Raw genomic sequence first — 26,957 nt, forward strand, 5'->3', positions numbered from 1 at the left:
CGAGTGCTCCATCTCCGGGGCGGGCGGACACCGTGTGCTCCATCTCCAGGGCGGGCGGACACCGTGTGCTCCATCTCCAGGGCGGGCGGACACCGTGTGCTCCATCTCCGGGGCGGGCGGACACCGTGTGCTCCATCTCCGGGGCGGGCGGACACCGTGTGCTCCATCTCCAGGGCGGGCGGACACCGTGTGCTCCATCTCCAGGGCGGGCGGACACCGCGCTTCATCTCCAGGGGCGGGCGGACTCCGCGCGCTCCATCTCCAGGGGCGGGCGGACTCCGCGCGCTCCATCTCCAGGGGCGGGCGGACACCGCGCGCTCCATCTCCAGGGGCAGGCGGACACCGCGTGCTCCATCTCCAGGGGCGGGCGGACACCGCGCGCTCCATCTCCAGGGGCGGGCGGACACCACGTGCTCCATCTCCGGGGCGGACGGACATCGCGCGCTCCATCTCCAGGGCCACCCAGGCCCGAAGTCTAAGTGTAATGCTTACTTCTATTACTTTTAACAGCCAACACTGTAATGCCTGGTGTTTAGACCTCCCACCACTGCTGGTGCTGTGACACCAATCGCCTAGTTTTGCCCTTTTTGGCCTGTTGCAATTAACAGCCGAAAGACCTACCTCCACCAACTAAACACCAGCTTCACTGGTATTTAATAAAATACCCAGCAGGTTTTCCTTGTTTTCTGACCCATGTTCTGCTCTCCCCCGGAGGTATTGACTCCCTGCTGTGGGAGGTTTCTCTAATGCTGCTCCTCTGGCACCAAGAGACCATTCCTCTCCACTGAGCTTAAACCATCTAGCCGAGATTTCTGTAATTGGCGTAGTTTGGGCATAAATGGCTATTGGTGGGTTTTAGACAGACTCTAGTCGAATTGTGGCGTTTGTAACCAATTTTATGAGGTTATCTCATTTACACAGAATCATACAGCACAGAAGGAGGCCATTCGGCCCATTATGCTGGCTCTTTGAAAGAGCTCTCCAATTAGTCCCACTCCCCTGCTCTTTCCCCAGAGCCCTGCAATTTTTCCCCTTCAAGTATTTATCCAATTCTCCTTTGAAAGTTACTATTGAATCTGCTTCCAATAGCCTTTCAGGCAGCACATTCCAGATCACAACAACTTGGTGTGTAAACAAATGTTTCCTCATGTCCCCTCTGGTTCTTTTGCCAATCACATAAATCTGTGTCCTGTGGTTACCGACCCTTCTGACACTGGAAACAATTTCTCCTTATTTACTCGATCAAAACCATTCATGATTTTGAACACCTCTATCGAATCTCCTCTCAATCTTCCTCAGCTTCTCCAGTCTATCCACAGAATTGAAGCCCCCCATTCTTGGTACAGTTCCAGTAAATCTCCTCTGCACCCTCTCTAAGGCCTTGACATCCTTCCTAAAGTGTGGTGCCCAGAATTGGACACAATACTCCAGCTGAGGCCTAACCAGTGTTTTATAAAGGTTTATATAACTTCCTTGCTTTTATACTCTATTCCTCTATTAATAAAGCCAAGGATCCCGTATGCTTTTTTAACAGTCTTCCCAACGTGCCCTGCCACCTCACAGATTTGTGTACGTACACCCCCAGGTCTCGCTGTTCCTGCACCCCCATTAAAATGGTACCATTTACTTTATATTGCCTCTCCTCATTCTTCCTAACAAAATGCATCACTGCACACTTCTCTGGATTAAATTTCATCTGCCACCTGTCTGCCCATTTCACCAGTCTGTTTATGTCCTCCTGAAGTCTGTTACTATCCTCCGCATTGTTTACTACATTTCCGAGTTCCGTGTCATCTGCAAACTTGGGAATTATGCCCTTTATACCCAAGTCCAGATCATTAATATATATCAAAAACAGCAGTGCTCCTAATACCGACCCTGGGGAACTCCACCGTATACTTCCCGCCAGTCTAAAATATAACCGTTCACCACTACTCTCTGCTTTCTGTCTCTTAGCCAATTTTGTGTTCAGCCCGGGACTGGCTTTTCCAATGTGAAATTTCACACATGCGCGAAACATTGGATGGGCCGTGCAGCCCATTAAAGGGACCGCGCACCCAAATAAAATTAGAGGGAACATTGCTAATAAGAGCAATCAATTAGTCTACAACAGACCCAGAAATGACAGGCGGAAACCCCCAGTGGTGGAGAGTTCTGGGAACCAGAGTTCTGACGAAAGGTCATTGACCTGAAACGTTCACTCAGTTTCTCCACAGATGCTGCCTGACCTGCTGAGTATTTCCAGCCTTTTCTGTTTCTATTTCAGTCCACAGTCACCTGTTCCTCCCGAGCTCGCTACACTCGCCACACGTCCTGTCTCAAATTACTCATGTACTCCATCCCAAAATGTTACTTTCTGAAAGAAATCGACCTAATTTTCATAGATTAACCACTTGCTCACTGAAATAATGGCCTAGCAATTCGATTAGGCTGGAAACCTGCTGATGCCACCGTGAGCCGAAGTTAACAGCCTCACTCAAACAAATCGCAGGCAGCACCTGCCTACTGATCTACATTAGCGCAGCGCAAAACCTGCAGTGTAACGCGTTGTTTCGGGCGGTAGGCTCAACAGGAGGTCCAATGTAGCATGGCCGTAGCATTCCTGGAGCGAGGCACCGTTCTCTTAATGCTAGCCTGTCATATTAGAAAGCAATGTCGATTAAGGGGAACTGCCTTTGGATGTTGAGGGAATCGAGGGATATGGGGATAGTGCAGGAAAGTGGAGATGAGGTAGAAGATCAGCCATGATCTTATTGAATGGCGGAGCCGGCTTGAAGGGCCAAATGGCCGACTCCTGCTCCTATTTCTTATGTCCTTATGTAGAATGAAAAAAATAAAAATCATTTAAAAATAGGTCGTCTTTTGCCCTCAGAGCTCAACTGCCTTCTGAAAAAAAAACATTAAAAATTATTCCGAAATGGCAGTCTTCAGCTCTTCATCATAGAACCCTAGAATGGTTACAGCACAGAAGGAGGCCATTCGGCCCGTCGAGCCTGTGCCAGCTCTCTGCAGGAGCACTTCAGCTAGTCCCACTCCCCCGCCCTTTCCCCAGAGCCCTGCAAATTTCTTTCCTTCAGGTACTTATCCAACTCCCTTTTGAAAGCTGTGATTGAATCTGCCTCCACCACCCTCAGGCAGTGCATTCTAGATCTTAACTAGTCGCTGCATAAAAAAGTTTTTCCTCATGTCGCCTTTGGTTCTTCTGCCAATCACCTTCAATCTGTGTCCTCTGGTTCTCGACCCTTCCTACAATGGGAACAGTTTCTCTCTATCTACTCTACCCAGACCCCTCATGATTTTGAACACCTCTATCAAATCTCCTCAACCTTCTCTGCTCCAAGGAGAACAACCTCAGCTTCTCCAGTCTATCCACATAACTGAAGTCCCTCATCCCTGGAAACATTTTTGTAAATCTTTTCTGCACCCTCTCGAAGGCCTTCACATCCTTCCTAAAGTGTGGTGCCCAGAATTGGACACAATACTCCAGTTGAGGCCAAACCAGAGTTCATAGAATCATAGAATGGTTTTCTTCTGTGCTGTAACCATTCGGCCCGTCTAGCCTGTGCCCACTCCTAGCAAGAGTACTTCAGCTAGTACCACTCCCCGCCCTTTCCCCGTAGCCCTGCACATTTTTTTCCTTCAGGTATTTATCCAACTCCCTTTTGAAAGCTGTGATTGAGTCTGCCTCCATCACCCTTTCAGGCAGTGTATTCCAGATCCTAACCACTCGCTGCTTAAATTTTTTTTTCTTATATCGCCTTTGGTTTTATACAGGTTCATCAGAACTTCCTTGCTTTTGTATTCTATGCCTCTATTTTTTGTTAAATTCGTTCATGGGATGTGGGTGTCACTGGCAAGGCCAGCATTTATTGCCCATCCCTAGTTGCCCTTGAGAAGGTGATGGTGAGCCACCTTCTTGAACCGCTGCAGTCCGTGTGGTGAAGGTGCTCCCACAGTGCTGTTAGGGAGGGAGTTCCAGGATTTTGAACTAGCGACAATGAAGGATCGGCGATATACTTCTAAGTCAGGATGGTGTGTGACTTGGAGGGGAACTTGGAGGTGGTGGTGTTCCCATGCGCCTGCTGCCCTTGTCCTTCTAGGTGGAAGAGGTCGCGGGTTTGGGAGGTGCTGCCGAAGAAGCCTTGGCGAGTTGCTGCAGTGCATCTTGTAGATGGTACACACTGCAGCCACGGTACGCCGGTGGTGGAGGGAGTGAATGTTTAAGGTGGTGGATGGGGTGCCAATCAAGCGGGCTGCTTTGTCTTGGATGGTGTCGAGCTTCTTGAGTATTGTTGGAGCTGCACTCATCCAGGCAAGTGGAGAGTATTCCATCACACTCCTGACTTGTACCTTGTAGATGGTGGAAAGGCTTTGGGGAGTCAGGAGGTGAGACACTTGCCGCAAAATACCTAGCCTCTGACCTGCTCTTGTTGCCACAGTATTTATATGGCTGGTCCAGTTAAGTTTTTGGTTAATGGTGACCCCAGGATATTGATAGTGGGGGATTTGGCGATGGAAATGCCGTTGAATGTCAAGGGGCAGTGGTTAGACTCTCGCTTGATGGAGATAGTCATTACCTGGCATTTGTGTGGTGTGAATGTTACCTGCCACTTATCAACCCAAACCTGAATATCGTCCAGGTCTTGCTGCATGCGGGCATGGACTGCTTCATTATCTGAGGAGTTGCGAATGGCAGTGAACACTGTGCAGTCATCAGCAAACATCCCCACTTCTGACCTTATGATGGAGGGAAGCTCATTGATGAAGCAGCTGAAGGTGGTTGGGCCTAGGACACTGCCCTGAGGAACTCCTGCAGCGATGTCCTGGGGCTGTGATGATTGACCTTCAACCACCACAACTATCTTCCTTTGTGCTAGGTATGACTCCAGCCAGTGGAGAGTCTTCCCCCTGATTCCCATTGACTTTACTTTTACTCGGGCACCTTGATGCCACACTCGGTCAAATGCTGCCTTGATGTCAAGGGCAGTCACTCTCACCTCACCTCTGGAATTTAGCTCCTTTGTCCATTTTTGGACTAAGGCTGTAATGAGGTCGGAAGCCGAGTGGTTCTGGCGAAATCCAAACTGGGCATCATAGAAACATAGAAGATAGGAGCAGGAATAGGCCATTCAGCCCCTCGAGCCTGTTCTGCCATTTAATGAGATCATGGCTGATCATTCAAATTCAGTACCCTGTCCTTGCTTTCTCCCCATATCTCTTGATCCCTTTAGCCTTAAGAAATATATCTAACTCCTTCTTGTGTAGTAGAGAATTCCACAGGTTCACCACTCTCTGGGTGAAGAAATTCCTCCTCATCTCTGTTCTAAATGGCTTACCCCTTATCTTTAGACTGTGACCCCTGGTTCTGGACTCCCCCGCCATCGGGAACATCCTTCCTGCATCTAGTCTGTCTAGTCCTGTTAGAATTTTATAAGTTTCAATGAGATCCCCTCTCATTCTCCTGAATTCAAGAGAATACAGGCCTAGTTTACTCAATCTCTTCTCATACGACAGTCCCGTCATCCCAGGAATCAATCTCGTGAACCTTCGTTGCACTCCCTCTATGGCAAGTATATCCTTCCTTGGGTAAGGAGACCAAAATTGTACACAGTACTCCAGGTGTGGTCTCACCAAGGCCCTATATAATTGGAGTAAGACTTCTTTACTCCTGTACTCAAATCCTCTTGTAATGAAGGCCAGCATACCATTTGCTTTCCTAATGGCTTGCTGCACCTGCACATTCACTTTTATTGACTCGTGTAAAAGGACACCCAGGTCCCTTTTGAGCATCTGCATTCCCCAATCTTTCACCATTTAGGAAATACTCTGCCTTTCTGTTTTTTCTACCAAAGTGGATAATTTCACATTTATCCACATTATATTCCATCTGCCATGTTCTCGCCCACTCACTGAGCCTGTTGAGATCCCCTTGAAACCTCTTCACATCCTCTTCACAAGTGACACGGCCACCTAGCTTTGTATCATCAGCAAATTTGGAAATGTTACATTTAGTCCCCTCATCCAAATCATTGATATAGATTGTGAATAGCTGGGGCCCAAGCACCGATCCTTGCGGTACCCCACTAGTCACAGCCTGCCATCCTGAAAAAGACCCGTTTATCCCTACTCTTTGTTTTCTGTCTGTTAACCAATTCTCAATCCATGCTAATATATTACCCCCAATTCCAAGTGCCCTAATTTTTTCACCAACCTCTTGTGTGGGACCTTATTGAAGGCGTTCTGAAAATCCAGATACACCACATCTACTGGTTCCCCTTTGTCTACTCCACTAGTTACATCCTCAAAGAACTCCAATAGGTTTGTCAAACAGGATTTCCTTTTCATAAATCCATGTTGACTCTGCCCAATCTTACTATTAGTTTCTAAGTGCCCAGTTATTGCATCCGGCAGCACGGTGGCATAGTGGTTAGCACTGTTGCCTCACAGCGCCAGAGACCCGGGTTCGAATCCAGCCTCGGGCGACTGTCTGTGTGGAGTTTGCACATTCTCCCCGTGTTTGCGTGGGTTTTCTCCGGGTGCTCCGGTTTCCTCCCACAGTCCAAAGATGTGCGGGTTAGGTTGATTGGCTATGATAAATTGACCCTTAGTGTTAGGGGGATTAAATACGTGGGGTTACGGGGATAGGTTGGGATATGTGTTGGTGTAGGGGTTACGGGGATCGGGTGGGATATGTGTCGGTGCAGGCTCGATGGGCCGAAATGGCCTCTATCTGCACTGTGGGGTTTCTGTGATTCTGTGAATAGATTTCAGCATTTTCCCAATGACTGATGAAAAGCTAACTAGCAAACCCCCCTTGCGAGGATGTTGGTCCCGTTTCTGCCGAGGTGTAACCCGTCCAGCTTGTACAGGTCCCACCTTCCCCAGAATCGGTCCCAATGCCTCAGGAGTTTAAATCCCTCCCTCCTACACCATCTCTCCAGCCATGCATTCATCTGGTCTGTTCTCCTATTTCTGCTCTCGCTAGCACGTGGCGCTGGGAGTAATCCTGAGATTACTGCCTTTTAGGTCTTGCTTTTTAATTTATTTCCTAGCTCCCTATATTCTGCTTGCAGGACCTCGACCCTCTACCTATGTTGTTGGTACCGATATGGACCACGACCTCTGGCTGTTCACCCTCCCCCTTCAGAATGTCCTGCAGCTGCTCAGTGACATCCTTGACCCTGGCACCAGGGAGGCAACGTACCATCCTGGAGTCATGTCTGCGGCCACAGAAACGTCTATCTGTTCCCCTTACGATAGAATCCCCTATCACTATTGCTCTCCCACTCTGTTTCCTCCCCTCCTGTGCAGCTGAGCCACTCGTAGTGCCACGGACTTGGCTCTTGCTGCATTTCCCTGAGAAACCATCTCCCCAGCAGTATCCAAAACGGAAAATCTGTTGGAGAGGGAGATGGACCCAGGGGACTCCTGCACTGCCTTCCTAGTTCTTTTAGTCTGTCTGGCGGTCACCCATTTCCTGTCTGCCTGCGGTGTGACCACCTTGTTAAACGTGCTAGCCACGTAGATCTCAGCCTCGCGGATGCTCCACAGTGACTCCAGCCACAGCTCCAGCTCCGAAACGCGGATTTCGAGTAGCTGCAGCTGGAGACACTTCCTGCACATGTGTTCCCCCTGGACACCGAAAGTGTCCCTGACTGCCAACATAGCACAGGAGGAGCACTCCACGCTGCTGTGCAGCCCTGCCATGTCCTACCCTTAATTTACTCCCTTTACTTCCTCTAAATTAAAGAATATTAATAAAGAATATTAGGGACCTTACTTCATTTTAAACACTACTTCATCTAAATTAGAGATCTTACTTTTACTTTGATGACTGGACTGTAGAAATACTCACCAGGTCCTACTTACCAATCAGCTCCTTCCCTGGTTTTGACGTCACTTTAGCGGTTTTGCAGTTGTTGTTGTTGTTTGAATGCTCCCGCTCTCTGACTCTTTCCTGGGTGTAAAGTAAGAGCCAATTCCTACAGAGTGAAAAGTTAGGGAAAGCAAAGGCGAAGCAAGGGAGCCCCTCCTTCCACTCCTCACCCACCTAACTCCCTCACTCACCCAACTCTCTCACTCACCCAACTCTCAGACTCACCCAACTCTCAGCACTCTGTGCAAACCGCACTCAGTGTAGATCGCACTGGGAAGCCTGTTTCTCTGGGCCTATTTTCCCTAATTAACTGCCTTCAGCTGCTCTGAATTATCCTCGGCCTTCTCCGGGACTACCGACTCCTTTCAGGTCCGCTGTCCTCGGCCTCCCGCGCTCTTTATCCTCTGCCTTCTCCGGGACTACCGACTCCTTTCAGGTCCGCTGTCCTCAGCCTCCCGCGCTCTTTATCCTCGGCCTTCTCCGGGACTACCGACTCCTTTCAGCTCCACTGTCCTCGGCCTCCCGCGCTCTTTATCCTCTGCCTTCTCCGGGACTACCGACTCCTTTCAGGTCCGCTGTCCTCGGCCTCCCGCGCTCTTTATCCTCTGCCTTCTCCGGGACTACCGACTCCTTTCAGGTCCGCTGTCCTCAGCCTCCCGCGCTCTTTATCCTCGGCCTTCTCCGGGACTACCGACTCCTTTCAGGTCCGCTGTCCTCGGCCTCCCGCGCTCTTTATCCTCGGCCTTCTCCGGGACTACCGACTCCTTTCAGGTCCGCTGTCCTCAGCCTCCCGCGCTCTTTATCCTCGGCCTTCTCCGGGACTACCGACTCCTTTCAGGTCCGCTGTCCTCGGCCTCCCGCGCTCTTTATCCTCGGCCTTCTCCGGGACTACCGACTCCTTTCAGGCCCGCTGTCCTCGGCCTCCCGCGCTCTTTATCCTCGGCCTTCTCCGGGACTACCGACTCCTTTCAGGTCCGCTGTCCTCAGCCTCCCGCGCTCTTTATCCTCGGCCTTCTCCGGGACTACCGACTCCTTTCAGGTCCGCTGTCCTCGGCCTCCCGCGCTCTTTATCCTCGGCCTTCTCCGGGACTACCGACTCCTTTCAGGCCCGCTGTCCTCGGCCTCCCGCGCTCTTTATCCTCGGCCTTCTCCGGGACTACCGACTCCTTTCAGGTCCGCTGTCCTCAGCCTCCCGCGCTCTTTATCCTCGGCCTTCTCCGGGACTACTGACTCCTTTCAGCTCCGCTGTCCTCAGCCTCCCGCGCTCTTTATCCTCGGCCTTCTCCGGGACTACCGACTCCTTTCAGGTCCGCTGTCCTCAGCCTCCCGCGCTCTTTATCCTCGGCCTTCTCCGGGACTACCGACTCCTTTCAGGTCCGCTGTGCTCGGCCTCCCGCGCTCTTTATCCTCGGCCTTCTCCGGGACTCCCGACTCCTTTCAGCTCCGCTGTCCTCGGCCTCCTGCGCTCTTTATCCTCGGCCTTCTCCGGGACTCCCGACTCCTTTCAGGTCCGCTGTCCTCAGCCTCCCGCGCTCTTTATCCTCGGCCTTCTCCGGGACTACCGACTCCTTTCAGGTCCGCTGTCCTCAGCCTCCCGCGCTCTTTATCCTCGGCCTTCTCCAGGACTACCGACTCCTTTCAGGTCCGCTGTCCTCGGCCTCCCGCACTCTTTATTCTCGGCCTTCTCCGGGACTACCGACTCCTTTCAGGCCCGCTGTCCTCAGCCTCCCGTGCTCTTTATCCTCGGCCTTCTCCGGGACTCCCGACTCCTTTCAGCTCCGCTGTCCTCGGCCTCCCGCGCTCTTTATCCTCGGCCTTCTCCAGGACTACCGACTCCTTTCAGGTCCGCTGTCCTCGGCCTCCCGCGCTCTTTATCCTCGGCCTTCTCCGGGACTACCGACTCCTTTCAGGTCCGCTGTCCTCAGCCTCCCGCGCTCTTTATCCTCGGCCTTCTCCAGGACTACCGACTCCTTTCAGGTCCGCTGTCCTCGGCCTCCCGCGCTCTTTATCCTCTGCCTTCTCCGGGGCTGCCGACTCCTTTCAGGTCCGCTGTCCTCAGCCTCCCGCACTCTTTATCCTCGGCCTTCTCCGGGACTCCCGACTCCTTTCAGGTCCGCTGTCCTCGGCCTCCCGCGCTCTTTATCCTCTGCCTTCTCCGGGACTACCGACTCCTTTCAGGTCCGCTGTCCTCAGCCTCCCGCGCTCTTTATCCTCGGCCTTCTCCGGGACTCCCGACTCCTTTCAGGTCCGCTGTCCTCGGCCTCCCGCGCTCTTTAACCTCTGCCTTCTCCGGGACTACTGACTCCTTTCAGGCCCGCTGTCCTCGGCCTCCCGTGTCCTTTATCCTCGGCCTTCTCCTGGACTACCGACTCCTTTCATTCCGCTGTCCTCAGCCTCCCGCGCTCTTTATCCTCGGCCTTCTCCGGGACTACCGACTCCTTTCAGGTCCGCTGTCCTCGCCTCCCGCGCTCTTTATCCTCGGCCTTCTCCGGGGCTCCCGACTCCTTTCAGGTCCGCTGTCCTCGGCCTCCCGCGCTCTTTATCCTCGGCCTTCTCCGGGACTCCCGACTCCTTTCAGGTCCGCTGTCCTCGGCCTCCCGCGCTCTTTATCCTCGGCCTTCTCCGGGACTACCGACTCCTTTCAGGCCCGCTGTCCTCGGCCTCCCGCGCTCTTTATCCTCGGCCTTCTCCGGGACTACCGACTCCTTTCAGGTCCGCTGTCCTCAGCCTCCCGCACTCTTTATCCTCGGCCTTCTCCGGGACTCCCGACTCCTTTCAGGTCCGCTGTCCTCGGCCTCCCGCGCTCTTTATCCTCTGCCTTCTCCGGGACTACCGACTCCTTTCAGGTCCGCTGTCCTCAGCCTCCCGCGCTCTTTATCCTCGGCCTTCTCCGGGACTACCGACTCCTTTCAGGTCCGCTGTCCTCGGCCTCCCGCGCTCTTTATCCTCGGCCTTCTCCGGGACTACCGACTCCTTTCAGGTCCGCTGTCCTCAGCCTCCCGCGCTCTTTATCCTCGGCCTTCTCCGGGACTACCGACTCCTTTCAGGTCCGCTGTCCTCGGCCTCCCGCGCTCTTTATCCTCGGCCTTCTCCGGGACTCCCGACTCCTTTCAGCTCCGCTGTCCTCGGCCTCCTGCGCTCTTTATCCTCGGCCTTCTCCGGGACTCCCGACTCCTTTCAGGTCCGCTGTCCTCAGCCTCCCGCGCTCTTTATCCTCGGCCTTCTCCGGGACTACCGACTCCTTTCAGGTCCGCTGTCCTCAGCCTCCCACGCTCTTTATCCTCGGCCTTCTCCAGGACTACCGACTCCTTTCAGGTCCGCTGTCCTCGGCCTCCCGCACTCTTTATCCTCGGCCTTCTCCGGGACTACCGACTCCTTTCAGGCCCGCTGTCCTCAGCCTCCCGTGCTCTTTATCCTCGGCCTTCTCCGGGGCTGCCGACTCCTTTCAGCTCCGCTGTCCTCGGCCTCCCGCGCTCTTTATCCTCGGCCTTCTCCAGGACTACCGACTCCTTTCAGGTCCGCTGTCCTCGGCCTCCCGCGCTCTTTATCCTCGGCCTTCTCCGGGACTACCGACTCCTTTCAGGTCCGCTGTCCTCAGCCTCCCGCGCTCTTTATCCTCGGCCTTCTCCAGGACTACCGACTCCTTTCAGGTCCGCTGTCCTCGGCCTCCCGCGCTCTTTATCCTCTGCCTTCTCCGGGGCTGCCGACTCCTTTCAGGTCCGCTGTCCTCAGCCTCCCGCACTCTTTATCCTCGGCCTTCTCCGGGACTCCCGACTCCTTTCAGGTCCGCTCTCCTCGGCCCCCCGCGCTCTTTATCCTCTGCCTTCTCCGGGACTGCCGACTCCTTTCAGGTCCGCTGTCCTCGGCCTCCCGCGCTCTTTATCCTCTGCCTTCTCCGGGACTACCGACTCCTTTCAGGCCCGCTGTCCTCAGCCTCCCGCGCTCTTTATCCTCGGCCTTCTCCGGGACTACCGACTCCTTTCAGGTCCGCTGTCCTCAGCCTCCCGCGCTCTTTATCCTCTGCCTTCTCCGGGACTACCGACTCCTTTCAGGTCCGCTGTCCTCAGCTTCCCGCGCTCTTTATCCTCGGCCTTCTCCGGGACTCCCGACTCCTTTCAGGTCCGCTGTCCTCGGCCTCCCGCGCTCTTTAACCTCTGCCTTCTCCGGGACTACTGACTCCTTTCAGGTCCGCTGTCCTCGGCCTCCCGCGCTCTTTAACCTCTGCCTTCTCCGGGACTACTGACTCCTTTCAGGTCCGCTGTCCTCGGCCTCCCGTGTCCTTTATCCTCGGCCTTCTCCTGGACTACCGACTCCTTTCATTCCGCTGTCCTCAGCCTCCCGCGCTCTTTATCCTCGGCCTTCTCCGGGACTACCGACTCCTTTCAGGTCCGCTGTCCTCGCCTCCCGCGCTCTTTATCCTCGGCCTTCTCCGGGGCTCCCGACTCCTTTCAGGTCCGCTGTCCTCGGCCTCCCGCGCTCTTTATCCTCGGCCTTCTCCGGGGCTGCCGACTCCTTTCAGGTCCGCTGTCCTCGGCCTCCCGCGCTCTTTATCCTCGGCCTTCTCCGGGACTCCCGACTCCTTTCAGGTCCGCTGTCCTCGGCCTCCCGCGCTCTTTATCCTCGGCCTTCTCCGGGACTCCCGACTCCTTTCAGGTCCGCTGTCCTCGGCCTCCCGCGCTCTTTATCCTCGGCCTTCTCCGGGACTACCGACTCCTTTCAGCTCCGCTGTCCTCGGCCTCCCGCGCTCTTTATCCTCGGCCTTCTCCGGGGCTCCCGACTCCTTTCAGGTCCGCTGTCCTCAGCCTCCTGCGCTCTTTATCCTCGGCCTTCTCCGGGGCTCCCGACTCCTTTCAGGTCCGCTGTCCTCGGCCTCCCGCGCTCTTTATCCTCGGCCTTCTCCGGGACTGCCAACTCCTTTCAGGTCCGCTGTCCTCGGCCTCCCGCGCTCTTTATCCTCGGCCTTCTCCGGGACTACCGACTCCTTTCAGGTCCACTGTCCTCAGCCTCCCGCGCTCTTTATCCTCTGCCTTCTCCGGGACTACCGACTCCTTTCAGGTCCGCTGTCCTCGGCCTCCCGCGCTCTTTATCCTCTGCCTTCTCCGGGACTACCGACTCCTTTCAGGCCCGCTGTCCTCGGCCTCCCGCGCTCTTTATCCTCGGCCTTCTCCGGGACTACCGACTCCTTTCAGGTCCGCTGTCCTCGGCCTCCCGCGCTCTTTATCCTCGGCCTTCTCCGGTCCCGACTCCTTTCAGGTCCGCTGTCCTCAGCCTCCCACGCTCTTTATCCTCGGCCTTCTCCGGGACTACCGACTCCTTTCAGGTCCGCTGTCCTCGGCCTCCCGCGCTCTTTATCCTCGGCCTTCTCCGGGACTACCGACTCCTTTCAGCTCCGCTGTCCTCGGCCTCCCGCGCTCTTTATCCTCGGCCTTCTCCGGGACTACCGACTCCTTTCAGGTCCGCTGTCCTCGGCCTCCCACGCTCTTTATCCTCGGCCTTCTCCGGGGCTGCCGACTCCTTTCAGGTCCGCTGTCCTCGGCCTCCCGCGCTCTTTATCCTCGGCCTTCTCCGGGACTACCGACTCCTTTCAGGTCCGCTGTCTTCGGCCTCCCGCGCTCTTTATCCTCTGCCTTCTCCGGGACTGCCGACTCCTTTCAGGTCCGCTGTCCTCGGCCTCCCGCGCTCTTTATCCTCGGCCTTCTCCGGGACTACCGACTCCTTTCAGGTCCGCTGTCCTCGGCCTCCCGCGCTCTTCATCCTCGGCCTTCTCCGGGACTACCGACTCCTTTCAGGTCCGCTGTCCTCGGCCTCCCGCGCTCTTCATCCTCGGCCTTCTCCGGGACTACCGACTCCTTTCAGGTCCGCTGTCCTCAGCCTCCCGCGCTCTTCATCCTCGGCCTTCTCCGGGACTACCGACTCCTTTCAGCTCCGCTGTCCTCGGCCTCCCGCGCTCTTTATCCTCTGCCTTCTCCGGGACTACCGACTCCTTTCAGGTCCGCTGTCCTCGGCCTCCCGCGCTCTTCATCCTCGGCCTTCTCCGGGACTACCGACTCCTTTCAGGCCCGCTGTCCTCGGCCTCCCGCGCTCTTTATCCTCGGCCTTCTCCGGGACTACCGACTCCTTTCAGCTCCGCTGTCCTCGGCCTCCCGCGCTCTTTATCCTCTGCCTTCTCCGGGACTGCCGACTCCTTTCAGGCCCGCTGTCCTCGGCCTCCCGCGCTCTTTATCCTCTGCCTTCTCCGGGACTACCGACTCCTTTCAGGTCCGCTGTCCTCGGCCTCCCGCGCTCTTTATCCTCGGCCTTCTCCGGGGCTGCCGACTCCTTTCAGGTCCGCTGTCCTCGGCTTCCCGCGCTCTTCATCCTCTGCCTTCTCCGGGGCTGCCGACTCCTTTCTGTTACCTCATCAAAAAACTCGATCAAGTTAGTTAAACACGATTTGCCTTTAACAAATCCGTGCTGGCTTTCCTTAATTAATCCACACTTGGCCAAGTGACTGTTAACTTTGTTCCTGATTATCATTTCTAAAAACTTCCCCACTACCGAGGTTAAACTGACTGGCCTGTAGTTGCTGGGTTTATCCTTGCACCCTTTTTTGAACAAGGGTGTAACATTTGCAATTCTCCAGTCCTCTGGCACCACCCCCGTATCTAAGGAGAACTGGAAGATTATGGCCAGTACCTCTGCAATTTCCTCCTTAACCTCCCTCAGCAACCTAGGATGCATCCCATCCGGTCCTGGTGACTTATCAACTTTAAGTTCAGACGGCCTTTCTAGTACGATAGCAAAATACTGCAGATGCTGGAAATCCGAAATAACAACAGAAAATGCTGGAAAAACTCAGCAAGTCAGGCAACATCCGTGGAGATGTCTCTTACCTGCCAGTACACTTCACACCTAATCTCAGCTGCCTTTTGTCTCCACGGGCCTATTACTATCTCGTCTGGCTTCGAATACCTTTTATTGTCTCTTTTTCTTCTTTTGTTCGATCGCAGCTTTGCCTTCGATCTATTTTCTTTCCAGTTTTGAAGAAGGGTTTCGACCCGAAACGTCAACTCAAATTTCTCTGCATGGATGTTGCCTGACCTGCTGAGTTTTTCCAGCATTTTCTGTTGTTATTTTGGCCTTTCTAGTACCTCCTCTTTATCAAAACTTATCTCAGCCAGTATCTCCACTACTTCCTCTTCACTATGATTTTGGCAGCATCTTCTTTGGTGAAGACTGATGTAAAGTTAACATTTAGTACCTCAGCCATGCCCTCTGCCTCCATGTGTAGGTCTTTTTGGTCCCTAATCGGCCCCACCCCTCCTCTTACTACCCGTTTACTATTTATATGCCTATAGAAGACTGTTGAATTCTCTTTTATGTTAGCTGCCAGTCTATTCTCATACTCTCTCTCTGCCCCTCTTATTTCCGTTTGCACTTCCCCTCTGAACTTTCTAAATTCAGCCTGATTCTCACTTGTATTCTCAACCTGACATCTGTCATACACGCTCTTTTTCTGCTTCATCTTAGTCTCGATCTCTTTCGTCATCCAGGAAACTCTGGCTTTAGTTGCCCTACCTTTCCCCCTGTTGGGCATGTACCTCGACTGTACCCGAACCATCTCCTCTGTAAAGGCAGCCCATTGATCAATTACAGTTTTGCTGCCAATCTTTGATTTCAATTTACCCAGGTCAGATCCGTTCTCAACCCACTGAAATTTGCCTTCCTCCAAATAAGTATTTTTACTCTAGACTGCTCCTTGTCCTTTTCCATAACCAATCAAATCCGTATGATGCTATGAGCCAGGTCTCCGTTATCGCCACGACTTCATATTTCCATGTGGCTATTTGCGCCTGTAGCTCACCAACCTTAGTCACCACACTTTGTGCGTTTACACACAGGCACTGTAAACCTGTCTTAGACCTCCTTGTATTCTCTCCCAGTCTGACCCCCACCTAATACCGTACTATTTCTTACTCTAGTGCTATCTGTCTCTCCCCATCCTTTGTGCACTTTGTTTCTCCTTTCTATTGCTACATCCTGGTGCCCATCCCCCTGCCAAGTTGGTTTAAACCCTCCCCAACAGCACGAGCAAACCCCACCATGAGGATATTGGTTCCGGCTCTGTTGAGGTGCAGCCCATCCGGCCTGTACAGGTCCCACCTCCCCCAGAACCGGTCCCAATGTCCTAGGAATCTAAAATCCTCCCTCCAGCACCATCTCTCCAGCCACGCATTCATCTGCTCTATCCTCCTATTTCTGTACTCACTAGCTCGTGGCACAGGGAGTAATCCACAGATTACTACCTTTTTGAGGTCCTGTTTTTAAATCTCTTTCCTAGCTCCCTAAAATCTGCCTGCAGGACCACATCCCTCTTTCTGTCTATCATTGGTACCGATATGGACCACGACCTCTGGCTGTTCACCCTTCCCCCTCAGAATGTTCTGCAGCCGCTCAGTGATATCCTTGACCCTGGCACCAGGGAGGCAACAAACCATCCTGGAATCACATCTGTGGCCGCAGAAACACTTGTCTGTTCCCCTATCTATCGAATCCCCTACCACTATTGGTTTCCCTATCTTCCTCCACCCCCCCCTGTACAGCTGAGCCTCCTGTGGTGCCGTGGACTTGGCTCTGGCTGTACTCCGCAGAGGAACCATCACCCTCACCAGTATTCAGTAAATACTGGTTGGAAAGATAAATGCACTCAAGGAACTCCTGCACTACCTGCCCGGTCCTCCTTGTCTGTCTGTCTGGTGACCCATTCCCATCCAGCTGACGGCACTTCCTGCACACGTGGTTGTCCAGGACACGGGAACCGTCCTGGATTTCCCACATGGCACAGGATGTGCATTCCATGAGAAAGCTGACGTAAAGAAATGGCAAAAGTACTTCAGCACTAATACAAATGGCTCTACAAGCCAGGGAAGAGACACCCAGGGTCTTGCACGTAGCACTCCAGCTTTGTGCATTGGGTCAACACTGCAAGAGTGGTCATCTACTCAGAGGGTCCAGGAAGCTCTCCAGAAAGAATGATGTGGGACCAGATCACTGAGGTCATCACTGCCAACAGTGTCACCTCCACGATCTGGCTCCAGTGCCCAAAGAAGCTTCATGACCCCAGACCAATGGTCAAGGTCAATGAATGCATCTTCAAAAGCCGTCTCCTACCAACTACAACACTAGCCTGACACACTGCTCATTGCACGACCACCGCACCCCCATCACTCACCTGCTAACAATCTGTACCAAAGACGAGGCACACCTCCTATTCCTAGATTCACCTCACCCCCTTGGAGTAGGTGGTGCTGGCCATACTTGGCAGGGGCATGGCTTAGCCCTTGGCCAGCAGCAGGGCTGAAAGGATACAAGGTGCTCCTATCCTCATTCGTTATCCTACTTCTTACATCTCACTTCCCCCTCATCCCACAATATATTCTGATTTACAAGGTGCGCATGGTGTAAACATGCAGCTCTTGCTTTCCCACCCTCCCCTCACCACAACTCCACCCTTGTGCCTTCCTCATTTCACACATCCAAGAAATGCAGCCTGCCCAGCCAATGGTTCATCAAGAGGGCGAGGAGAATGAAGAGGAAGAAGAAGAAACACCGTCGCTTGATTTGACACACCCAGCCCCAGCTCCTCGACGTCATCCTGCAAGCCCATTTGCAGTGTCCCCCACTGAAAGTCGGCAGCCTTCCACCAGCGATGCTGCACTGGGGTAGCACAGTGTGACATCAGTAGGATAGGCAAAGGCACACACGAGACAGTCGCTACAGGAATGCACAAGGGTGATTTCTTGATGCCATATTGCTGCCCCCCCTCCCCCCCCCGATTATCAAAATCCACGACAAGGCCTTGGACAACGTGGACCATTTTCCATACCTTGGGAGCCTACTGTCAACAAGGGCAGATGTTGACGACGAAGTCCAACACCGCCTTCAGTGTGCCAGTGCAGCCTCCGGTCGCCTGAGGAAGAGAGTGTTTGAAGACCAGGACCTCAAACCCGGCACTAAGCTCATGGTCTACAGAGCAGCAGTGATACCCGCCCTGCTGTATGCCTCAGAGACATGGACCATGTACAGCAAGCACCTCAAAGCACTGGAGAGGTACCACCAACGCTGCCTCCGCAAGATCCTGCAAATCCATTGGCAGGATAGGAGCACCAACGTCAGTGTTCTTGCTCAGGCCAACATCCCCAGCATCGAAGCTTTGACCACGCTCGATCAGCTCTGATGGACGGGTCACATCGTCTGCATGCCCGATACGAGACTCCCAAACCAAGTGCTCTACTCGGAGCTCCGGCACGGCAAGAGAGCCCCAGGTGGGCAGAGGAAACGCTTCAAGGACACCCTCAAAGCCTCCTTGAAAAAGTGTAACATCCCCACCGACACCTGGGAATCCCTGGCCCAAGACCGCACAAAGTGGAGGAGAAGCATCCGGGAAGGTGCTGAACACCTCGAGTCTCTTCGCCGGGAGCAAGCGGAAGCCAAGCGCAGGCAGCACAAGGAGCGCACGTCAACCCAAGCACCCCACCCACCCGCCCCTTCAACCACCGTCTGCCCCACCTGTGACAGAGACTGTAGGTCCCGCATTGGACTCATCAGTCACCTGAGAACTCATTTTGAATCTGGAAGCAAGTCATCCTCGGTTCCGAGGGACTGCCTAAGAAGAAGAGGATTGGCTGGATTGATGTATAAAGTTGGATTGGAAAGTTTGCTTTGTGGTGGCTTTTATTTCAGCATTGTGGCCAAGCGGACGCTGTAATGGTCAGTAACAGAGGGAAGGTAAGGTGTGGGACAAATGTTGAAAGGAGAATTGAGGTTGTGGTCACTGGTACCGCAGGCGGATGATTCCATCCCGGATATCCTGGCCAGAAAGGGGCTGTCTGGGATGCATCATTCCTTCCGCTTCCTCCTCTGCTGCGTCTTCCTCTTCCCTCTGCGAGCAGATGCTGGAAATTTGAAATAAAAGCAGAAAATGCTGGATATACGCAGCAGGTCAGGCAGCATCTCCACCGGAGGCGTGAACTCTGTTTCTCTCTCCATGGATGTTGCCTGACCTGCTGAGTATTTCCAGCATTTTTTGTCTTCTCAGAGGCGTTCCTTTGCCATCGAATGCTTTGCAAGTGTCCAGCAGCATTCCCTGTACTCCCTTCACACTTTAAAAACTTTCAACATTTATTGCAGCAAGCCACTACTTCAATAAAACATAAAACAAAGGTCCAAAAACTTAAATCCAAACTGAGCTGAAAGATGTGTCTGCCCCTTTAAGAAGCGCTGACAGCATCTCTGCTTTTTGTTTTTTATTTGTTTGTGGGATCTGGGCGTCGCTGGCAAGGCCAGCATTTATTGCCCATCCTTAGTTGCCCTCGAGAAGGTGGTGGTGAGCTGCCTTCTTGTACCTCTGCAGTCCGTGTGGTGAAGGTGCTCCCACAGTGCTGTTAGGGAGGGAGTTCCAGGATTTTGACCCAGCGACGATGAAGGATCAGCGATATACTTCTAAGTCAGGATGGTGTGTGACTTGGAGGGGAACTTGGAGGTGGTGGTGTTCCCATGCGCCTGCTGCCCTTGTCCTTCTCGGTGGAAGAGTTCGCGGGTTTGGGAGGTGCTGCCGAAGAAGCCTTGGCGAGTTGCTGCAGTGCATCTTGTAGATGGTACACACTGCAGCCACGGTATGCCGGTAAATCATAGTCATACTGCACAGAAAGAGGCCCTTCGGCCCATTGTGTCCATGCCGGCCATCAAGCCCTGTCTATTCTAATCCCATTTTCCAGCACTTGGTCCATAGCCTTGTATGCTATGGCGTTTCAAGTGCTCACCTAAATGCTTCTTGAATGTTGTGAGGGTTCCTGCCTCTACCACCCTTTCAGGCAGTGAGTTCCAGATTCCAACCACCCCTGGGTGAAAAAGTTTTTCCTCAAATCCCCTCTAAACCTCCTGCCCCTTACCTTGGAACTATGCCCCCTGGTTATTGACCCCTCTACTAAGGGGAAAAGTTCCTTTCTATCTACCCTATCTATGCCCTTCATAATTTTGTACACCTCAATCAGCCTTCTCTGCTCTAAGGAAAACAACCCCAGCCTGTCCAGTCTCTCTTCATAGCTGAAGCGCTCCAGCCCAGGTAACATCCTGGTGAATCTCCTCTGCACCCTCTCCAATGCAATCACATCCTTCCTATAGTGTGGCGACCAGAACTGCACACAGTACTCCAGCTGTGGCCTAACTAGCGTTTTGTACAGCTCCATCATAACCTCCCTGCTTTTATATTCTATGCCTCGGCTAATGAAGGCAAGTATCCCATATGCCTTTTATCCCGTCTATATTGTCCTGTAGCCTGAGGCTTTCCTCCTCGCTATTTACCACTCCACCAATTTTCGTGTCATCTGTGAACTTACTGATCATACCTCCTACATTTCATATCTAAATCATTAATGTACACTACAAACAGCAAAGGACCCAGCACCGATCCCTGTGGTACACCACTGGACACAGACTTCCAGTCACAAAAACAACCTTCGACCATCTCCCTCTGCCTCCTGCCACAAAGCCAATTTTGGATCCAATGTGCCAAATTGCCCTGGATCCCATGGGCTCTTACCTTCTTGACCAGTCTCCCGTGCGGGACTTTGTCAAAAGCCTTACTGAAGTCCATGTAGACTACATCAACTGCACTACCCTCATCCACACACCTAGTCACCCCCTCAAAAAATTCAATCAAATTGGTTAGACATGATCTCCCCCTGACAAAGCCATGCTGACTATCCCTGATTAATCCTTGCCTCTCCAAGTGGAGACTAATTCTGTCCCTCAGAAATTTTTCCAATAATTTCCCTACCACTGATGTTAGGCTCACTGGCCTGTAATTCCCTGGTTTATCCCTACTACCCTTCTTGAATAATGGTACTACGTTAGCTGTTCTCCAGTCCTCTGGCACCTCCCCTGTGGCCAGAGAGATTCTGAAAATTTGTGTCAGAGCCCCTGCAATCTCCTCCCTTGCCTCACACAGCAGCCTGGGATACATCTTGTCTGGGCCTGGGGATTTATCCACTTTTAAGCCTGCTAAAACCGCTAGCACCTCCTCCCTCTCAATACTAATTTGTTCAAGGAGATCACAATCCCCCTGCCTGATTTCTATGCCTACATCACCCTTCTCCAATTCTTGTTGCAGGACCTCATCCCTCTTTCTACCCATGTCGTCGGTACCAATGTGAACCACGACCTCTGACTGTTCACCCTCCCCCTTCAGAATGCCCTGCAGCCATTCAGTGACATCCTTGACCCTGGCACCAGGGAGGCAACATACCATCCTGGAGTTATGTCTGCGGCCACAGAAACGTCTATCTGTTCCCCTTACGATAGAATCCCCTATCACTATTGCTCTCCCACTCTTTTTCCTCCCCTCATGTGCAGCTGAGCCACTCGCAGTGCCACGGACTTGGCTCTTGCTGCATTCCCCTGAGAAACCATCTCCCCCAGCAGTATCCAAAACGGACAATCTGTTGAAGAGGGAGATGGACCCAGGGGACTCCTGCACTACCTTCCTAGTTCTTTTACTCTGTCTGGCGGTCACCCATTTCCTGTCTGCCTGCGGTGTGACCACCTCGTTAAACATGCTATCCACATAGATCTCAACCTGGCGGATGCTCCACAGTGACTCCAGCCGCAGCTCCAGCTCCAAAACACCGATTTTGAGTAGCTGCAGCTGGAGACACTTCCTGCACATGTGTTCCCCCTGGACACCGAAAGTGTCCCTGACTGCCCACATAGCACAGGAGGAGCACTCCATGCTACCGAGCTGCCCTGCCATGTCCTACCCTTAATTTAGTCCCTTTACTTCCTTTAAATTAAAGAATATTAAATACATTAGGGACCTTACTTCCCTTTAAACACTATTTACTCTAAACTAGAGACCTTACTTTTACTTCAACGACTGAACTGTAGAAATACTCACCAGGTTCTACTTATCAATCAGCTCCTTCCCTGGTTGTGACGTCACTTTAGTTGTTTCGCAGTTGTTGTTGTATGACTGCTCCCGCTCTCGGACTCTTTCCTTGGTGTAAAGTAAGAACCAATTCCTACAGGGTGAAAAGTAAGAAAAACAAAGGCGAAGCAAGGGAGCCCCTCCTTCCACTCCTCACCTAACTCGCAGCACTCTGTTTAAACCGCACTCAGTCTCTGCGCTCGGTCTCCACCCAGGGCCGCTCTCGCTGCTGCTGCCGGTGAGTCTGGGCAACCATCATTATTCACACAACCATCCCCTATTCTATATATAATACACACAACCATCCCCTATTCTATATGTAATACACACAACCATCCCCTATTCTATATGTAAAACAAAAAAGGTGACTCAACCGTGGCTAACAAGGGAAATTAGGGATAGCATAAGATCCAAGGAGAGGACATATATATTGGCCAGAAAAAGCAGTAAACCTGAGGATTGGGAGCAGTTTAGGATTCAACAAAGGAGGACAAAGGGATTAATTAAGAAAGGGAAAATAGAATATGAGAGTAAGCTTGCAGGGAACATAAAAACTGACTGTAAAAGCTTTTATAGATATGTGAAGAGAAAAAGATTGGTGGAGTCAAGCGTAGGTCCCTTGCAGTCAGAATCAGGGGAATTTATAATGGGGAACATAGGGTCTAATGAGAGGGAGGAACTGAAATAAATCAGCATTTGTAGGGAAATGGTGTTAGGGAAATTGACAGGATTGAAGGCCGATAAATCCCCAGGGCCTGATAATCTACATCCTAGGGTACTTAAGGAAGTGGCCCGAGAAATAGTAGATGCATTGCTGATCATCTTCCAACATTCGATGGAATCTGGAACAGTACCCATGGATTGGAGGGTAGCTAATGTTACCCCACTATTCAAAAAAGGTGGTAGAGAGAAAACGGGGAAGCCTGACATCGGTAGTGGGGAAAATGCTAGAGTCCATTATAAAAGATGTAATAGCAGAGCAGTTGGAAAACAGTGACAGGATCGGACAAAGTCAACATGGATTTACAAAAGGTAAATTGTGCTTGACTAATCTGGAATTTTTTGAGGATGTAACTGGTAAAATAGATAAGGGAGAACCAGTGGATGTGGTGTATTTGGACTTTCAGAAGGCTTTCGATAAGGTCCCGCATAAGAGATTAGCGTGTAAAGTTAAGGCACATGGGATTGGGGGCAAGGTATTGACTTGGATAGAGAACTGGTTGGCAGACAGAAAGCAAAGAGTTGGAATAAACGGGTCTTTTTCCAAGTGGCAGGCAGTGACTAGTGGGGTACCGCAGGGATCGGTCCTTGGACCCCAGCTATTCACAATTTATATTAATGATCTAGACAAGGGAACTAGATGTAATATCTCCAAGTTTGCAGACGACACAAAGCTGGGTGGGCGTGTGTGCTGTGAGGAGGATGCCGAGAAACTCCAGGATGATTTGGACAGGTTGGGTGATTGGGCAGAAGCATGGCGGATGCAATATAACGTGGATAAATGCGAGGTTATCCACTTTGGTGGCAAAAACAGGAAAGCAGATTATTATCTGAATGGCAATAGATTGGGAGAAGGGGAAGTGCAACGAGACCTGGGTGTCCTTGTGCACCAGTCGCTGAAGGTAAGCATGCAGGTGCAGCAGGCGGTTAAGAAGGCAAATGGTATGTTGGCCTTCGTAGCGAGAGGGTTTGAGTACAGGAACAAGGATGTCTTGCTGCAGTTGTACAGGGCCTTGGTGAGACCACATCTTCAGTATTGTGTGTAGTTTTATCTGAGGAAGGATGTTCTTGCCGTGGAAGGAGTTCAGCGAAGATTCACCAGGCTGATACCTGGGATGGCAGGAATGATGTATGAGGAGAGATTGGGTCGATTGGGCTTATACTTGCTGGAGTTTTGAAGAATGAGAGGGGATCTCATTGAAACTTATAAAATTCTGACCGGACTGGGCAGACTAGATGCAGGAAGGATGTTCCCAATGGTCGGGGAGTCCAGAACCAGGGGTCACAGTCTAAGGATAAGGGGTAAGCCATTTAGGACAGAAATGAGGAGGAATTTCTTCACCCAGAGAGTGGTGAACCTGTGGAATTCTCTACCACAGAAGGCAGTAGAGGCCAATTCATTAAATATATTCAAGAAGGAGTTGGATACATTTCTTAAGGCTAAAGGGATCAAGGTGTATGGGGAGAAAGCAGGGACAGGGTACTGAGTTTGGATGATCAGCCATGATCGCATTGAATGGTGGAGCAGGCTCGAGGGGCCGAATGGCCTACTCCTGCTCCTATCTTCTATGTTTCTATGTAATACACACAACTGTCCCCTATTCTATATGTAATACATACAACTGTCCCCTATTGTATATGTAATACACAGAACCATCCCCTATTCTATATGTAATACACACAACTGTCCCCTATTCTATAGGTAATACACAGAACCATCCCCTATTCTACATGTAATACACACAACCGTCCCCTATTCTATATGAAGTACACACAACTGTCCCCTATTCTATATGTAATACACAGAACCATCCCCTATTCTACATGTAATACACACAATTGTCCCCTATTCTATATGAAGTACACACAACCTCGCCTCTGATTTGGAAGGTTTTGGGTTTAAGTGCCACTCCAGAGACGTGGTCCCGTAATCCAGTCTGGCACTGAGGGATTGCTGCACTGTCGGAGGTGCCGTCTTTCGGATTGGACGTTAAACTGAGGCCACATCTGCCCTTTCAGGTGGCCATAAAAGATCCTATGGCACTTTTCTAAAGTAGGGGAGTTCTCCCCGGTGCCCTGGGGCCAATACATGCCTCAATCACCATCACTGAAACAGATTATCAGGTCATTATCACATTGATGTTTGTGGGATCTTGCTCTATGCAAATTGGCTGCTGCGTTTCCTACATTACAACAGTGGCTACAGTTCCAAAGTATTTAATTGGCTGTAAAGCATTTTGAGACGTCCTGAGGTGGTGAAGGGAGCTCAATAAATGCATGTCTTCCTTTTTACTATTCGATATGTAATACATCCCATGTCATAGATCCTTGTCCTTGCAGTACACCCAACAACCGTTGCGCTTGCTGTTGAGCGCGAGATCCCCTGTCACTGTCTCCACATTTTCTGATCAGAATGCTCTGTGTTGCTGTTACAGATCTATGTCAAAGTGCTGCTGCTGGCTTGTATGAACATAGCCAGCCTTTTTATCAGCTACCTCTCCGACCATGCACAGCGACTGGCGTTCCTGGAGACCAGGCGAAGTATTGAGGGCAGACTCCAACTGGAGGAGGAAAATGAAAGACAAGTAACAGCACAGGGGAGGATGCAGCGATGCACAGGCCGCTGTTTCATTCAACACAGCCGCTGGTCATCGCATCGCTCAGTCCCACCCACCCTCCCATCGTATCCCTCAATCCCACCCATTCACCCTCCCATCGTATCCCTCAATCCCACCCACCCTCCCATCGTATCCCTCAGTCCCACCCATTCACCCTCTCATCGCATCGCTCAGTCCCACTCGCCCTCCCATCGTATCCCTCAATCCCACCCACCCTCCCATCGTATCCCTCAATCCCACCCACTCACCCTCCCATCGTATCCCTCAATCCCACTCACCCTCTCATCGTATCCCTCAATCCCACCCACTCACCCTCCCATCGTATCCCTCAATCCCACCCACTCACCGTCTCACCATATCCCTCAATCCCACCCACTCACCCTCCCATCGTATCCCTCAATCCCACTCACCCTCTCATCGTATCCCTCAATCCCACCCACTCACCCTCTCGTATCCCTCAATCCCACTCACCCTCTCATCGTATTCCTCAATCCCACTCACCCTCTCATTGTATCCCTCAATCCCACCCACTCACCGTCTCACCATATCCCTCAGTCCCACCTTCTCACCCTATCTAGTGATATGATGGTGTATGTAGATCGCATCTGTGATGAGTGACCTGATGGACTGGTTAATCTTTCCCTGTCCTTTTTCATGTTTGTGTGTATGTCGTCTTCTTATTCAACTTCCCAAAATATTCCCTCACATTTCTCCACATATTTTATCTGATACCTCTTGGCCCAATTACTGCCAATATTCTCCTGTAGTCACTTACAATTCTCTCACATTTAACCGCACTCTCTCTTTCTGAGTTTTCTCCAAATGTTGATATTGTGTCCCCACCCTCCCCATACCAGAGTCCAGGTCATTTCTATATATTCAGAGCAATGGTCTCAATACTGATAAACACATAGAAACATAGGAGCAGGAGTAGACCATTCGGCCCTTCGAGACTGCTCCGCCATTCAATATGATCATGGCTGATCCTCTATCTCAATACCATATTTCCAATCTCTCCCCATACCCCTTGATGCCTTTTGTGTCTAGAAATCTATCTATCTCCTTCTTAAATATATTCAGTGACTTGGCCTCCACAGCCTTCTGTGGTAGAGAATTCCACAGGTTCACCCCCCTCTGAAGAAATTTCTCCTCATCTCAGTCCTAAATGTCCTACCCCGTATCCTGAGACTGTGACCACTCGTTCTAGACCCCCCAGCCAGGGGAAACATCCTCCCTGCATCCAGTCTGTCTAGCCCTGTCAGAATTTCATGCATTTCAATGAGATCCCCTCTCATTCTTCTAAACTCTAGTGAATACAGGCCTAGTCGACCCAATCTCTCCTCATACGACAGTCCTGCCATCTCAGGAATCAGTCTGGTGAACCTTCGCTGCACTCCCTCTATGGCAAGTATATCCTTTCTTAGGTAAGGAGACCAAAACTGCACACAGTACTCCAGGTGTGGTCTCACCAAGGCCCTGTATAACTGTAGTAAGACATCCTTGCTCCTGTACTCAAATCCTCTTGCAATGAAGGCCAACATACCATTTGCCTTCCTAACTGTTTGCTGCACCTGAATGTTTGCTTTCAGTGACTGGTGTACAAGGACACCCAGGTCCCTCTGTACATCAACATTTCCCAATCTATCACCATTTAAATAATACTCTACCTTTCTGTTTTTCCTACCGAAGTGGATAACTTCACACTTATCCACGTTATACTGCATCTGCCATGTATTTGCCCACTCACTCAACTTGTCTAAATCACCTTGAAGCCTCTTTG

General features: G+C 51.8%; 1 protein-coding gene across 1 annotated transcript in view; it reads left to right on the forward strand.

Annotated features, from left to right (window-relative positions):
• The window catches only part of LOC147120805 (adenylate cyclase type 8-like), a 409,028-nt gene that overhangs the window by 2,658 nt on the left and 379,413 nt on the right, over nucleotides 1-26,957 (forward strand). Inside the window, exon 2 of the mRNA XM_085977138.1 lies at nucleotides 24,995-25,144. Within this exon, the coding sequence (XP_085833264.1) occupies nucleotides 24,995-25,144 (150 nt within the window). The remainder of the gene's footprint in view (nucleotides 1-24,994; nucleotides 25,145-26,957) is intronic.

Source organism: Somniosus microcephalus, chromosome 3 (assembly GCF_052327205.1).
Source record: "Somniosus microcephalus isolate GS21.2 chromosome 3, FLI_Smic_1.0, whole genome shotgun sequence".
In the NCBI taxonomy this organism is placed as follows: domain Eukaryota; kingdom Metazoa; phylum Chordata; class Chondrichthyes; order Squaliformes; family Somniosidae; genus Somniosus; species Somniosus microcephalus.